The 15,821-nt window shown below is 36.0% G+C and overlaps 1 protein-coding gene across 1 annotated transcript in view; it reads right to left on the bottom strand.

The window, feature by feature from the left end:
- The window catches only part of FBN2 (fibrillin 2), a 231,966-nt gene that overhangs the window by 11,577 nt on the left and 204,568 nt on the right, over positions 1-15,821 (bottom strand). Inside the window, exons 50-61 of the mRNA XM_004279867.3 lie at positions 15,547-15,699; positions 14,679-14,744; positions 14,239-14,364; positions 13,543-13,662; positions 12,520-12,642; positions 11,955-12,086; positions 6,901-7,026; positions 5,379-5,585; positions 4,304-4,429; positions 2,577-2,699; positions 1,104-1,220; positions 355-483 (exon numbers count right to left, since the gene is read on the bottom strand). Coding sequence (XP_004279915.1) covers positions 355-483; positions 1,104-1,220; positions 2,577-2,699; positions 4,304-4,429; positions 5,379-5,585; positions 6,901-7,026; positions 11,955-12,086; positions 12,520-12,642; positions 13,543-13,662; positions 14,239-14,364; positions 14,679-14,744; positions 15,547-15,699 — 1,548 coding nt within the window. The remainder of the gene's footprint in view (positions 1-354; positions 484-1,103; positions 1,221-2,576; positions 2,700-4,303; positions 4,430-5,378; positions 5,586-6,900; positions 7,027-11,954; positions 12,087-12,519; positions 12,643-13,542; positions 13,663-14,238; positions 14,365-14,678; positions 14,745-15,546; positions 15,700-15,821) is intronic.

Below are 15,821 nucleotides of genomic sequence, written 5' to 3'. Positions count from 1 at the left end.
CAAGTATCATGGAACAGACATCCAATTTTTTTCTGGTATACTCATACACTACTGTAAACTAAATTAGGTACAGAATTCTTTTTCAGTTCAATTCTTTTTTAGATCAGTAATTAGGTAAACAGTTACTTTAGAAGCCAATTTGTACTCACAGGATTTTTGTTTCATGACATTAAGGTTTTCCTCTGCCCCCAAAATGATATATGAAAATTTATGAACAAAAAAATCAATTTCTGGGTTTTATTTTGTTAATTTTTTTTCTTTTGAGATGATCTCAATTGCTCATTGAGTGGCTTGGAAGTTAAAAGAAAACAGTTTGCTGTATTAGAATAAGAATATTTGAGCAAATAAACTCACCTTCACAGTTCAGTCCCGTGGCATCAAGAGAGAACCCTCTTTGGCATTCGCAGCTGAAACTTCCAGGGGTGTTTTGACAGATTCCTTTTGCTCCACAAAGTGAAGGCTGAGACCCACATTCATTGTTGTCTAGCAAAGCACAAAGTGGGAGAGCGTCAAGCTTCCCAATTATTATATGACTCAAATTTTACTACATGAAGTAAAAAGTGAAGTATGAAAGCCTAAGTTTCATGATGTGAAAACAGAATTTTAGGGAAATGTATACCATTATTCATGGTCATGTTAAAGGCAAAAATGGTCAGAAAAAATATATTTCAAGAGATTTGAAATTAGAGCATATTTTGGGTCAATTGAGGACATGGTTTTCGATAGTACAGACAAAGTCTCTTAACCTGTGTGCCTTCTAACATAAAAAAAAAAAAAAAACCCAGCATATTCATTAGCATGTTCTAAACTACAGTGAGCCTTTACTCATATTTTATCTGAACAAACATGGTTATATTTAGAATGCAATATAAAGGCATTGCCTGGAATACACCTCATGTGCATGTGCTTGGACTATACAGGATTTTTTCCTTTGGATATTGTTCTAGTGAAAAAAAATCTATTATTAACAACATTTTTAGACCAGTAATTATGAGGGATTGGTTTTAATGTAAATACTGAGCCATTATTCTACCATTTTTTAAGTACAGTTTTAGGCTTCTACTAAAAGTTTGCAAAATTTCTCTTTTGTAGTTTTGTCTTACCAATACAAGCAGTGTGATGCTGTGTGAAACCAGGTGGACATTTACAGGTAAAACCTCCCAGAGTGTTGACACAGAGGAACTGGCAGTTGTGCTGTTTGGTTTGACATTCATCAAGGTCTGCAATGAAAGAGAAGCCTATGAAAATTGGAGCAGAGTTATCTGGCTTTGCCTCCTTTCTCAGGAAGCCACAAGGAGTATTTTGTCTAGATTTTTGTTGGAAGCTTTGTAGATATCCATATGCATATGGCAAGGAGTTTCTTTTCACATACTTAAGCAGCATAAATATCATGGGCTACAATGATAGGATGGCTAAGGTGATACATACCACAAAGTTTTCTTAAAATAAAAAACTGAAAGGATGAATCATAGTAGTGTTCATGAACTGTTCTCAAAACTAATATCCAAAGGTTATAATTCTTGTATTTAATGCACAGTTTAGTACATGGCTGGTCACTTATTTCTATTAAAGAAGGGATTAAACAAAAATAAAACAGAATCTGAAAATTGATGAAGGTCTTAACACAAACACTGCGTCAGGTTCTCAGGATCCAAATGAAAACACCATCATAAATACCAGAAGAAGCAAAATCACAGCATCTATAATTCTAGTCATAAATGGAACTAGTATTTGAACTATACTGATAGAAAACTCAAAATCTGATTTTGGTTGGATTGGAACTTAATATGGGAAAAGACATTTAAATAAATTCACAGAGCAATGTAAGATGCAGACAAGACTAACTATTTTAAAGCTTAAAACACACACACACACAGTTGCACTCAAATAAAAATAACTATAAACGTGCAAAATTAAATTGACTCATAACGGTTCACTAAGTAGAGCCAAGGGTATAATATTGCTTCCTATTATTTTATTCTATTTGTTTTTTGGTATTTCTTGGAAATAAAACTTCATCTTCTTGAGAATAAACTGTATTTCAAAAATTTAATTAGACAGGAATTTCCTCAGTCCATTATTTTCATACCGATGAGGTTTACTATAAAATTGAACATATGAGTATAGTATTGAAGCTCTTTTAATTATCTAATTTAGTTTGATAATTACTACTAAAACTATGTAAGCAAAAATTTAAATTTACCTATTCATTTTCAATCTTCTGCAGTAAATGTGTAATAAAGATAGTTTAGAGAAATGAAATCTCAGATAAGCAACAAAATAAATATTATTTTAGTTGTTCAGTCTCTTCCTTCACCATAGCTTTCTGTATTATTTAATTTATTTTTCAGTTTGGGTGGTTTGCTGTAACAAGCAAACCACTGTAACCCGGGTTTTAATTCTCTCTGCCTCCTGGCATGTGTCCTTTGGTAGAATTTTCTGTGAATCATAAAATGGTCACTAGGAAGATGTGCTTTAGTGAAGCTGAGACACACAGTATCATCCCTGATTAGCTGACTTTGAATCTGAAAAAAGAGAGGACTCTTTTTTCAGAAGAATGCAGACTCTTCACGCACCTTTGCATGTCTTTCCGTCCTCCTGTAGGACATAGCCCCGAGGACAGGAGCACTGGTAACTCCCCTCCGTGTTCTTGCAGATGAAGTTGCAGGGTTTTGGGGACTGTGAACATTCATCAAGATCTAAGCAAAAGTGATGTGAGGATTAAATTATTGGTTAGAAGGAAAAACCAGTCCCTTTCCTCCCTCCATATTCTCACTTCATCTTTTTCTTTTACTCTTCAACTTAAAATGGAAAATAGAAATGAGGCACAGAACAATTTTCTCTAAATTAATTTACCGGTTTACTCTGTCGAGCGTGTCTTGGGCAAATATTATAATATCCGGAACAACTGTCTGGGTTTAAAAAAATACACTAGATTTTTTTAGATTCGGTGTACTTTGGTTTACAGCTTGAGAATCATAAACTTAAAGGCTAGAGTTTCTTTCCTTTGACACGTGGATGTGGCAGGAATTCTCAACCTCTCTTAGCTGACACTCCCCTAAGAATCTTTCGGCATCACAGACTGTGCTGGAAGCCTCCCACTTCCCCCTTCAGATCCAGTCCTCACCCTGGTCCACCCTGTTTTCGGGCCCAGGAGGCTGAACTGCACAGACACCATTAGCAGGCTCTCCTGCCCTCTGCCTTCAGGCTGGTCCTTAATTCCTCAATTCCCTCCTCGCAAGATGGGATCAGAGGTCACAGATGCTCTCAAGGCAGGTCTCTGGGCAAAACTTCTTCCCTCTTCTAAGTTTCAATCTTTCCCTCTATCTTTGGCCCAGAGGTGGTACAGTCCCAGCACTCAGCATTATCCCTTGCAGTTTCTGCCCACTCTACCCACACCTTTATATACTGTCTCTTTGTCAAAAACAAGTCTCTGTAAACTGTCCTCATTTGAATATGCCACCTTCTTTCTGCTAGGACTCTGATAGCAAATCACCTCCATTTCCCCCATAAAACACATTGATTGATAGCCCACAGAATGCTAAAAGCTCATGACTGATAGCCTAGTCTCTATCACTCTCTTGCCCAAACAAGTGAGTTGAATGTTTACTAAGATTTAGTTTGGTTTTTCTTAACCTTTTCATGCCAGGTATGCTTGTTATTAAAACAAGTTGATGTAAGTTGATGAAATATGAAGGAGAAAAGTTTTTTTTCTTTAATGAAAACTAAATGCTTTGGAAAGACTCAGAAAGGCAAGCTACCAACCCCCTCCAATTGTCATAGAATGGTGTCGATGAGACAATAAAATAAATTAGAAAAAGAGATTGTAAAAATGTAGAAGGTCTCTGTACTGAGACTGCTTTGCAACTGGAAATTTTAGATGATGCTTAATTGGCATATTTTATGCAAAAAAACCACAATGAAAAACAAGCAAAAAGCACTCTCTCCATATGCAAACACACAATTTCACAATCAAAAGTCCTATTCTTTCATTAAAAGAATGACAAACAAACATGCCTTTATACATTTTAAATTAAACATAAAATGTTGAAAATATATTTTTAATAATTTCTATGTTTCCCTAATTGCACAGACTTTTTGATGAATTAAACAATTCTGTGTCTCACATTACTAGACAAGGTCTTGGACAACTCCTATGATATTAAGAACCACACTGCTGAAAGGAATGGCATTTTTTAACAAAATGTACATTCCAAAGCTCCATAATAAAGATACTCTGCTGACAGTAAATGACATGTAGGAAACAACCACCCAGATGCAGAGACGCCTCGCCTCGCCTTACCTACACACGAGGTTCCGCTGATGTCCGTGGTGTAGCCAACCTTGCAGAAGCACCGGAAGGAGCCCATGGTATTGATGCACTGACCATTGGTGCAGAGATTTGGCATAACTTTGCATTCATCAATATCTGTCCACCAAAAACCCCAAGGCAAAAACAAATGTAATTTAATACAGATGCAAGAATAAAACTGGTTAGAAACTAAGAGAAATTAAGGAATTGACAGATCATTAAGAACCAACATTCATAATTGTGCTGGTGTACCTTTTCATCATTCACTCCAGTGGCAACATAGAAGGGAGAGAAAAAAAAGAATCTGAAGTGATAGGAAGAGGTAAAAAAAGGAAGGCTATGTTGAAAGCCCCACTGAAGTCTACTCGTTCTGCAATCTAAGTATGAATTATTTTTTTGGAATCTAGAAAGCTACCCCTCTGAAGTTCAACTAATTTGGAATTTGTGATAGTATACCATGGATTGGCTTTAAATTCACACTTGTATTAGACTGAAGAAAGGGTTTCATTAGCAAAGTAATCAAGCACAGGGTCGAGAATCTGTATAGTAATAGAGGAAAATGACATTTTTAGGACATTAGTATACTGATTGTACCAAAAAAATGGAAACTACTAATCATTTATGAGACTTGCTGGTTTGTAAATATGTTGCCAACAGAATGAGTCCCTGCGTACACTCAAACAAATGCGTTACACACAAACAAACAAGTAATCTTTATTTAAATGAAGCAAGTATAGTTCAGGAGTTATCCATGGCCTTTGGGGTTAGACAGATATGTTCCATTCCTTGGTCCATCCCTTAAAAAGGCTGTGATCTTGGGAAAATGATTTATCGTTTAAGCTTTGTGCTTCAGTTTCTATCTTTTAAAATAGGAATAATAATAGATTCTGCCTTTTAGATTTAATATGAAGATTATACCTTTCAAAGTCTCTGAAGCATTAGCGAAAAGCGTATACAACCACAACATACGCACACATATTTTAGCTATTATTTTACTTCCTTCAAAATTAATCTGATTTAATGTTCACTGTGTTAATAATATGCATGAATTTCCTCAACTCCTTACCTCTTCCATCAGTGGTATATCCTGGGCCATGAGGACATATCTTTTTGTACTGGGCAGTTCCAGGAAGTGGGCAGAGCTCACACTGGTGACCCCAGCCTCGCCCCCCATCGCAGCAGCATTCTGACTTTGTGACAAGGTTACGGCTGCTGGATGCCATCTGACACATGGTCTGCAATACCTCTGCAAAGCAGAGTCCCTGTCGATTGTCTGAAATGAGAATGTAGTTAATAGGCATCAGTGTCAAGGAACTGACACCTTGGTCTTCAAATTAAATAGGACAATCAATGTTCTCCTTAGAAATACTTTCTTAAAAGCTAAATATTCTTTTAAGACAATGTTTAAGACAATGATTAGAAAGTTTTGTTGGAGATTAATTTCACGGAGTGTTCTTTCACTAAACACAGTTTATTAAATTTAATAATAAGTGAAACTATACTTAAATAGATTTGGGATTTTTCTTTTTTTTTTCATCTGCAGCTAAGTGATAGTAAACTACCATTCCTGTAGAATCCAGATAAAAGGAAAATCAAAGGAAATTATTTCCCTTTAAATAAGCAAATGAGCAACAGGATTTGTTTTTGAAAAGCAAATTCTAGACTATGTTATAATTTTGGTACATATTCAATCTAATCTCCTGTATTTTAGACATCTAAAATACTGTTCAAACATTGGATTAAGTAGTTTTTTAATTATAAATAAAGGGATTTCAATGATATAAGTAGGCAAAGAGATCTTTTATGTGGTTTTAAGAACCGTCCTAATGAACTGTTAATATGAACAGAAAAGAACACTTTTTCTGTAGGTTATCTTTTCTATTTCCAAAAAGGTCTAGATTTAAGACAACAATAGCCAATTTCTTGACTAATAATTTCCTAGGATTTGAAGCAGATGACAGCATTTTGAGAACAATCTGATGTAGTTGAAATGTTCTATTTTTGCACCAAATCCAGTGATGAGTGCTAGTTCTCTGTTTGCCTTAAATTTTACTACTCCATACTTTTACACCTGCTCATAATTAACTAAAATGGTTTATGATGTATGCATGTTATCATTAAAATGTCTGAGACTTATATTTTCCAAAAGAAAATATTTTGTAAAACATTTTCCTGTACCATAAAATAAAAATCAACTTTCACTGCATTTTTGAAATGTGGCATATTCTTTAATATCATTAATACAGCAAAGCTTACCTTACATAACAAATATTTTCTTTTGGAATTAAATCATCCCCTGATGTAAGTTTTACTAAAGTCACATTTTCCATAGAGCTTAATTAATCTTAATTTTGGAAAGACCATTTAAGATGGTTATTTACATTAAGCATAGACATAGGTACAACACATACATATACAAATATGTCATTTTAATAGATGTCTACCTTTAAGGAAGAGGTATGTGGATTATTACTCAGATTGGGGAATCTGTTTAGCAGACAAGGATACATATGTAGAACTCTTCTGGGATGATGTCACAAAACAGATGTTTCATTTACCAAGTAAAATATACTCATTTATCAACTTACCAAGGCATTCAGTTCCTGAAGAGCTTGACTGAAAGCCTTCATTACACTCGCACCTATAGCTCCCAATAGTGTTAACGCAACGCCCATTTTCACAGATTCCTGGCTTGGTCCTGCATTCATTTTCATCTTTAGAAAAGCAAATAATGTGAATCATGAGTAGACTATAAAATTGTAATTTACAAGTTTATCTTCTAATGGGTTATATCATATTTAAAACTTCCTCACCAAAATACTAATATGATAGAATACTAATTTATTTTTAAATACACCTCATCCTTCCAAGATGGGTTCTTGGTTAACAAAGTGTTTTTTTCCCTTTCCTTCTTTTCCTCTTCCTCTTTTCGGGGAAGAGGTGATATTTGATGGAGAATAAGAAAATTGGCCTCCAAAAGGGATTACTTGACAAGGAGAGAAAGAACTTTGGGGAAGAGGATGCCAATTTATGTGATATGAGAGAGAGGCTGAGGGCGGGAAAGGGGGGGTAGGTGTTAGGGAGAGGTGGAGAGTAGGGTAAAAGGGCACTTAGGCCATGGATAAAGGACAAGTTCCTAGACTGCCTTTGAGTAAAATCACAGGAGTGGAGCAGTGTGTTAAGGGCGGCTAATGGAAGAAGGAATTTAGGCCGTACTGCTCTTTTGATTGGTGATAAATAAATATATTACAGCAAAACTGTTTTATTAAAATCCCTATATACTTACTTATTGTGTTTATTTGATATTTTGTAAATTTTGTTTGAGGTATTTTTCAAATCAATGTTGTCAGAAGCATGAGAACTCATGACAATTAAATCCTTCTGATTAATTGCTCCCTTCATGTCTATACTTTTCAATCTTCAATCTGTTAATATTTATTTTGCATGTGCTTGCTTTTTATTAGCATTTGCCTTGAATATCTTGTCCTACCCCTTTATTTTCAATCTAGCTCACATTTTGATTTGGTACGTTTCTTGTAAAAAGCACCAAGCTGCATTGTAAAATAATTTTTAAAAGTACATTTGCCTTTTAACAGAAATTTGAACTATTTCCAAACTGATATGTTTGGACTGTTGCCTGCCATTTTATATTATTTTATATTTACCATGCTATTGCCCCCTTCTCTCAATATTTCTTCGATCAGTCTAGTTTTCTCTGCCCTCCTCTCATCCCTAACTCATGTCTGGAAGTTGTAATCTTCTATTCTTCCAGTGGTAACCATGAAACAACTTCAACATACACGTTAATGAATATTTTTCTATTTATATCAAGAGGTATCTGTTTCAAAAGCTTCTGACCATAACGAGTACCTTGGTATGACTTCTTTCTCTTCTCTCCCTGTGTCACCTGCCATGTTGATGTGGTCGAGAAATTTTGGATTGTTATGTTTTTGTTTTTATGGACCACCAGCATCTATTTAAACCACATAATAAGGGTTACTGGTTTCTTGGCTTACCATTGCTTCACGTATACTACTACTTCCTCTTGAATTAACTTTAAAAAATATATTGGAATATAATTTGGTAATCATTTCAGAGAGGGTACGTGGGTGATAAATATTCTACAACACATTTCTGACAATGCCATATTTTTGTTTGCTTTATCACTAGATTGGATATAAAATTTTAGTTCAAAATTATTTTTCCTTAGAATGTTTTGAAAATACTGATGCTCCACTGTTTTCTTTTACCCAGTAATAAGGTTCATTTGTAGGGAATCTGGTTTTGCTCTCTTGGGAGCTTTAAGGATTTTCACTTGCTCTTATTGTTCTGAAACTCACTGTGATGTTTCTTGTTAAAGATATATATTTTTTCTTTTAGGAAACTTATTGCATAAGTTTTAAAGTATACGCAAAAGTATTAAACTGAGTTATGGATTTAAAAAATTGTACAGTGTTTCTTATTTCTAGAATCTGAGGGTTCAAGGTCTACCTTCTTGATCTCATCCTGTCCCTAATGTTGATACCTTTATTTTGATTAGTATTTTAGTTGTCTGATTTGAATTACTTTTTTCAAGAAGGGCTTTTGTTGGATATACTGAGTGAGTTCTGCCATGTTTGATGACATATAGTACAGCTTTTATACTTGAAAGATAACTTGATGTATCTTAAAGTCTTGGATTACTTTTGCTTTCACACCTTTGGCACTGAGAATCCCTGAGATAACTTGACAAAAAGAAATTACAATGGGGACTTCCTTGGTGATGCAGTGGTTAAGAATCCCCCTGTCAATTGCAGGGAACATGGGTTCGATCCCTGGTCTGGGAAGATCCCACATGCCATAGAGCAACTAAGCCTGTGCACCACAACTACTGAAGCCTGCACGCTGCAACTACTGAGCCCACGTGCTGCAACTACTGAAGCCTGCGTGCCTAGAGCCTGTGCTCTGCAACAGAGAAGCCACCACAATGACAAGCCCGCGCACTGCAACGAAGAGTAGCTCCCACTGGCCGCAACTAGAGAAAGCTCGCACGCAGCAACAAAGACCCAATGCAACCAAAAAAAAAAAAAAAAAAATTACAACGGATCTCATGCGTAAGAAGAACTCAGAATTGTAACAGTGTCTTCCATACATGTTATTTCTACCCTTTCATACACTTTGAGAAACATATATTACTCTATAAACATGACTTAAGAGTCTAGGTTTAACTTGGTTTTCAGATCTTGTAAGAACAGTGTTTTCAGATCTTAGAAAAACAGTGTTTTTGAAAGAACCACTGCATAACCAAACCTCTAAGGTGATCTATTTTAACTTTATTAAGTAGTGGATTTCGAATGAAATATCTATTAGATTAAAAGAAACTATGAAATCCAATTATAATCTGATGGGTTGTTGCAGACATTTAAAAATTAATTTAATATTACATATGTAATTCAGGAATTCACTCTTTTGTAAAAAATTAAAATTGACACATACAGTTGAATTCATTTCAGACCAGTAACCTCTAATAGCGTCCCTGGATGTAATTCTTTTCCTATGAATTGGCGTTTATATCCTTTTTCTCTTAAATTTTTGCCCACTAATTTTAGCATCCATCTGGATCTTGTCTGCTTTAATGTTATGTTTTTTGTAATTCAAAACGTATAACTAAAACATATCTAAAAAGACCTGATTGCTACAAATCTTAGATTTATTTTCTTTCTTTTTTAAAAATTTTCCTGACAATGCAAACAAATGTTGGGAAATTTCTCTTGAGCATAAGATTTTCCAAGTTGCCACAGAAACCTCGTAACGATAGAAAAGATTAATAATATTTTACAGTTTGCATATTGTATAATGAACCTAATAGAGTCTTTTAATTTTTAATCTATTTGGCTATTTGCAGAGAAAATAATACACCATATTTTTCCAGTTTGATAGCTAAAATTCAGATTTTTCTGGTTGCTGAATACAGTAAAATGATATAATTACCTTATATCCCTCTTGATTCGTGTTATATCATCAATCTTACTACTTTCAAATCATTTTTCTCTCCTAATAATATTCATTACACCAAGTTTATTAAATATTCACAAGGCCTTAAGTCACACAAAGCATATTTTGCTTTTGCATGCACATCTTGTAACTAAATATATGTTATCAATAGTGAGAACCTGGAGTGTAATTTGTTGTGGAAGAAAGCATGCTGGCCTTGGGGAAAAGCTTTTGTATTCCAATATGATGTTGCAATATAAACACAAAAATAAAGAATTAATGGTTAAAAATAAATAAATAAATAAATCTTTTCCTGTGTATTTACTGGCTTGCATATGTACCTACAGAAAAAATATTGTATGATTTACAATTTTCTTTAAAATATGACACATTGTATATATTATTCTGTAACCAAATATTTAGAGTTATTTTTACTTCAGTACATACGCATATCTATTTTATTCCTTTTAACTGCTCTGTAAGGTTTCATAGCATTGCCATGCCACATTTATTTAGCTGTCGTCCTGTGATGGGCATTTAGGTTGTTTCCTACTCTTTTTTTTTTTTTTTTTTGGTTGTTACTACAACCAAAATTTAGTGGACATCCTCATGTTTCTTTTCCTATGGTAGATTCATTTTTAAAAACAACTTTACTGAGGTATTATTTACTGGCTATAAAATTTCCATTTTTAAGTGTACAATTTAGTGATTTTTAGTAAATTCTGGAGTCGTACAGTCATTGCCACAATCCAGTTTTAAAACGTTTCCATTTCCCAAAAGGATCCCCAGCAACCGTTTACAGCCACTCTCCATTCTGACTCTTAGCACCAGGCAATCACTAATAGATTTATTTTAAGAAATACTATTATTATGTTATTTTTTCCCAAATAAGAAATTATTAGTAATCTTCAAATGTTCCTCCAAAAATATCCACATTTTTCCAGGTATTGGAGGTTAAAAAGGGAGCACAGCAGATTATTAATTAAAGAAGGGGAGACACTTATTCTCAAGAAGGAGGAAGACCGTGTCGTGGGCTGCAGTGCCTCAGGCGACAACACTTTAGGGAATAAGTGCTGAGATACTGGATGGGGTGGCCATGACCAGCTTACATGGTGTGATACTTCAGTACTCATCATAAAATCATAACGTTTCAAATTCCTGAGGTGATCTTAGAGCCCCAGCCCTACCTCCTCCCTTTATAGATGAATTAACTGAGGTCCAAAAACATTAAAAAATATGGCTAAGTCACAGAAATACCCAGCCTGTAACAGAGTTCTGGAGATTACCTGCCTCATTACTCTCCTCATTCATGGAGTGATACAAAAGCGAGAATATTAACTCATACTTTTAATTTTGCTACATAAGTAAGTAGCATTGTTTCAAGGAGTTTTTTTCCACACTTCTAAATTTAATGATTTAGATTTACAAGACAGAGAATTATGATAAACAAGAGGGCATATATTCTAGGACAAGCATAATCTCCACTGTATTATCCAGAACCTACTGTATTAGCATGGACCCTGAGATCGAAGAAATCTAGCTATATAGCACAGCCTTGAAACAGCTGGAAAATAGCTGGCTTGCAGTTAGGATGATTTGGGAATAGCGCTGTAAATCTGTCTTGGAGTAGAAGTATTAAATAAAAAGACACCATCCCATAAAGCCTTACCTACACAGCCTTCTCCATCAGGCCTTCGGGTCATCCCAGGCGGGCAGATGCACATGAAGGTGCCAATCAGATTCTTACACATCATGCCCCTAGATTCACAGTCATGTAGCCCTTCAGCACATTCATCCAGGTCTATAAAATATTTTTAACAGGAAAAACACAGAAGTAAGAAATTTTCAGGAACAGGGTATTGTTTAGTATTTTTAAGTCACTTTTTTGGTCTTCTGGCTCTTATTATGTAACAGAGAAAGGAGGAGCCCAGTCTTTTTCAACCGTTGGCTGTATTCTAGATTTATAAAATTTCAGCATTGGTCCTAAAGATAAGAAGTTCAGGAAAGGGCTATCTTTGCTTTAATAAGAGCTCAAGAGTGTGACATCTTATTTTTGACTTGACTGGACAGACCATCAAGTATCTTGTTATCTAGATATGGAAATCTACCAGCAATGTTGTCAGATACATTTCTCTAAAGCTCTAGAAGAAGACAGCTGAGAACCATAAACTCATTAAAATGTATTTCCAGCATGGCAAATAAAGTGCTAACTACTCCCCTGTCTGTAGCCTTACCTTTGCACATCTTCTGGTCTTCCCTGAGGGCATAGCCAATCGGGCATGTGCATTCGTAGGACCCGAAGGTGTTCATGCAGCGGAAAGCACACAGCAGTGGGTTCTGTGCACACTCATTGATATCTGATCAAGAAAACAGGCAGGCATGTGCTCAGCCTAGAGTTCTAATTACTTGCTCAAATAAACACTGATGTTTTTGCACCTAACTAATCCTCCAACAAATAACAACTATAAACTCTGAAAAAAATACAAAAACAACACCTCAAGTGGTTTTTAGTGGTGAACTGAAAGTCAGCAAACAACAGGCAAAGAATAGGTTCTCAAATTTTTTTTCCTGTGGATAGTACCAGTCCTGACAGCAGCACCTGGCAGCTAAATCTTCAGTAGAACCTTTCTGAGCTTCTGTCCAGGAGGATTCAGGGAAGGGAGCCTTGGGGCAACCAAGGCTGCTGAAGAATGAGGAGGAATCCCGGAAATGAGAGGACCAGAGGTAGAGAAATACCTTTTTCATTTTTTTGCACAAATGCAGCCCAAGTTGCTGACTTAACCATACATGTGTAGGCCAAAATCAAAGAAGCTAGCCACTAGGGTTTAAAGAACAGAACTGAAATCTGAACCATTGTCTTCTACAGGCCTGACAGTCCACTTTTATGTTTATCCAAGTTAACTGCCTGCTAAGACAAAACCGTCAATATTCTTCAAAATAATATAACTGATTCCAGAAAACATCATTCACAATATCCAGGGCATAATCCAAAATTACTTAGGAACCAGGAAAATGTGACCCAATCTCAAGGGAAAAGATAAGCAACTGACGCCAACTCTGAGAGGACCAAGATGCTGGAATTATCAGACAAGGGCTTTAAAGTAGCTTTTGTAACTATGCTCACTGAGATAAAGAAAAATATGTTTGTGATGAATATAATCATCAATAGAACGTCAGAATAGTATAAATAAAAGCTGAGACATGAAAAACCCTTTCTATATCAAGAAGAAATAATACTAAAGAAAAGTATCACTTGCCTTCACAATTCATCATGGGCCCTGGCTCAAAGCCTTCGTTGCAGTTGCATTCAAAACTCCCAATAACATTGGTGCACGTCCCATTTCCACAGGGATTGCCAATTGAACATTCATCGGTATCTGAAAAAGAAGAATAAGAAAGTGCCACAAAATCTGGAGAAGGTTTAGTTTTATAGGAGTATGCCCATGAATATCCATCTGGCCCTCACACATGTCCCAGATCTGTGCAGGGCACACATGACTCTTGCAACCCCCCTTGGCCTTGGCTGGCTGGCCTTTATGCAGAGAACCCCGAGAGATCAAGTGTGCAATGATCTGAGCCTTCAGACAGCCGTGGCTTGCCCTAAAAAAAAACACAAACCCAGGGAGGGATGTGGTCTTCTGCCACCAGAGCAGAAGTGGAAAGTCATAAAGTAAAATGGATCTCTTTCCCAGTTAGTGGTTTTGGCAATTGTAAATCTCTAGACACATCAGAGTTTGTATATTTGGTTGAAGGCAGAGGTTGGGCAACTCTCCCCATCTTCACATAAACCAGGTCTACTGGAAAATGTAGAATGGGAGAAGAAAGAGCAGTTACTAGCTACTTATCCTGGCTTTGTAAATCCCACTGCCACCCATGGGGCCTGAGAGACCTTTTGCTGAATATAAGAAAGAAAACAGAACTTTCAAAGTGTGAAATGTGGAGTCAGCACTTACCCACACAGCGTACTCCAGTGTAATCAAGGTTGTAACCCATTGGACATTCACAGCGAAAAGACCCATCTGTGTTGATACACTGACCATTTGAACAAATGCCAGGGCTCTCAAGACATTCATTGACATCTAAAATACAGAATCACCCATGAACTCTCTTACATAAAAAGATATGCCCAAACTGTATATATCTATTCAAAAGAGGCTTAAAAATTTTAAAACATATAAACAATTCTTTTATCAGAGAAATATATAATGTATTTCACATGTTACAACATAGTCTTATGATAAATATAGTGCATATGATAACTATATAATAAATATTGTATTTGTGTATTAAATGCAATATACTATGTTATACAGTAAAATCAGCATGATTATAAAATAAATGTACAAAAATTTACTTATGTAAGACTATAAAAATAAAATATATCAAACCACACCTTCACGGGTATCATGAAGACTAGGAACAGTTCCATGGCCATAGGGACACAAATCCTGGAATGCCACTACAGAGAAAAACACAAATTACCCATTATCAAAGAGTCTCAACTATCAGAGAACTTAACAGATTACTGATAATACATGAAATGAGGCTTCCTTCTCCTCTACAAGGCTGTTTTTAGTAAGAGTCTTTCTATTTTTATAATTTATTGCAAAAGCAACGCTGAGCATATTTAGAGGTCACCTGAGCTTGTCCAGCTCCTCCCAGAGTACCACCTATGGAGGGTGTCTGCTTCTGTCTGCTTGCTTGTTTAATGTTGGTCAGCCAAAGAGCCTCTCTGCCCATTACACACAGAAGCTACCTCTGGCCTACAGACCAGGCCAGTTCCAAGACTGCTGGAACAATTGTACCCTTCAGCTGTGCTAACTAGATCTGTGAGGTTCTTGGTCTATTCCTGCAAATGGCTATTGTGCTGACTCAGCTTCTCAGAACTTCACATAAGAGGCTGGGAGCCACAGCGTGGGATACAATACCCATGTGGGACTCCCGCAGCAATCTGGAATATAATTTTCATCCCCTCCTTGGATCTCTTGCCCTGCACCTCTCAAATTCATTCCTTTCAAAACAAGTAATACTAGCCTTGGTGGGAGAAATGAAATAACGTGGTAACTCCCTGCATGTACACATGTTGAATACAAAAGTTGAAAGAAGTTCCTGAGACTAGGTTGCTCACTGAACCATTAAAGTTTATAAGCGAGGGGATAATTTCATCCTCAAAATACTCATAAATTACATAGTCCAACTGGGTTCCGCCAGACAGTCCCAAACTAGTGCAAAGTGGCATTTTATGTAGTTGTTGCTCTTACCTTCATCATCTTTGGGGCACAGCTCACAGGGGTCCCCCCAGCCCTCTCCTGGCATCTTACTACAGCAGCATTTCGCCTTTGTGGTATTGAAAGCTTTGGGTACGGAGCACTTTCCATTTTCAAAGTTTGTGAAACAGAAGCTCTGGCGAGTATCTAATCAAGAAAGCAAACATCACAGATCTCCTTACTGGTCATTTTAAAAGATGGAATAATTTGTATATAACTCTGTTTCTGACAGAACATTTCTCATGGGCTGAACATGTGATGCAGATTAG

The sequence above is a fragment of the Orcinus orca genome, chromosome 3, assembly GCF_937001465.1.
Source record: "Orcinus orca chromosome 3, mOrcOrc1.1, whole genome shotgun sequence".
NCBI classification, from domain to species: Eukaryota; Metazoa; Chordata; class Mammalia; order Artiodactyla; family Delphinidae; genus Orcinus; species Orcinus orca.
This window is presented reverse-complemented; position numbering and strand designations above follow the sequence as displayed.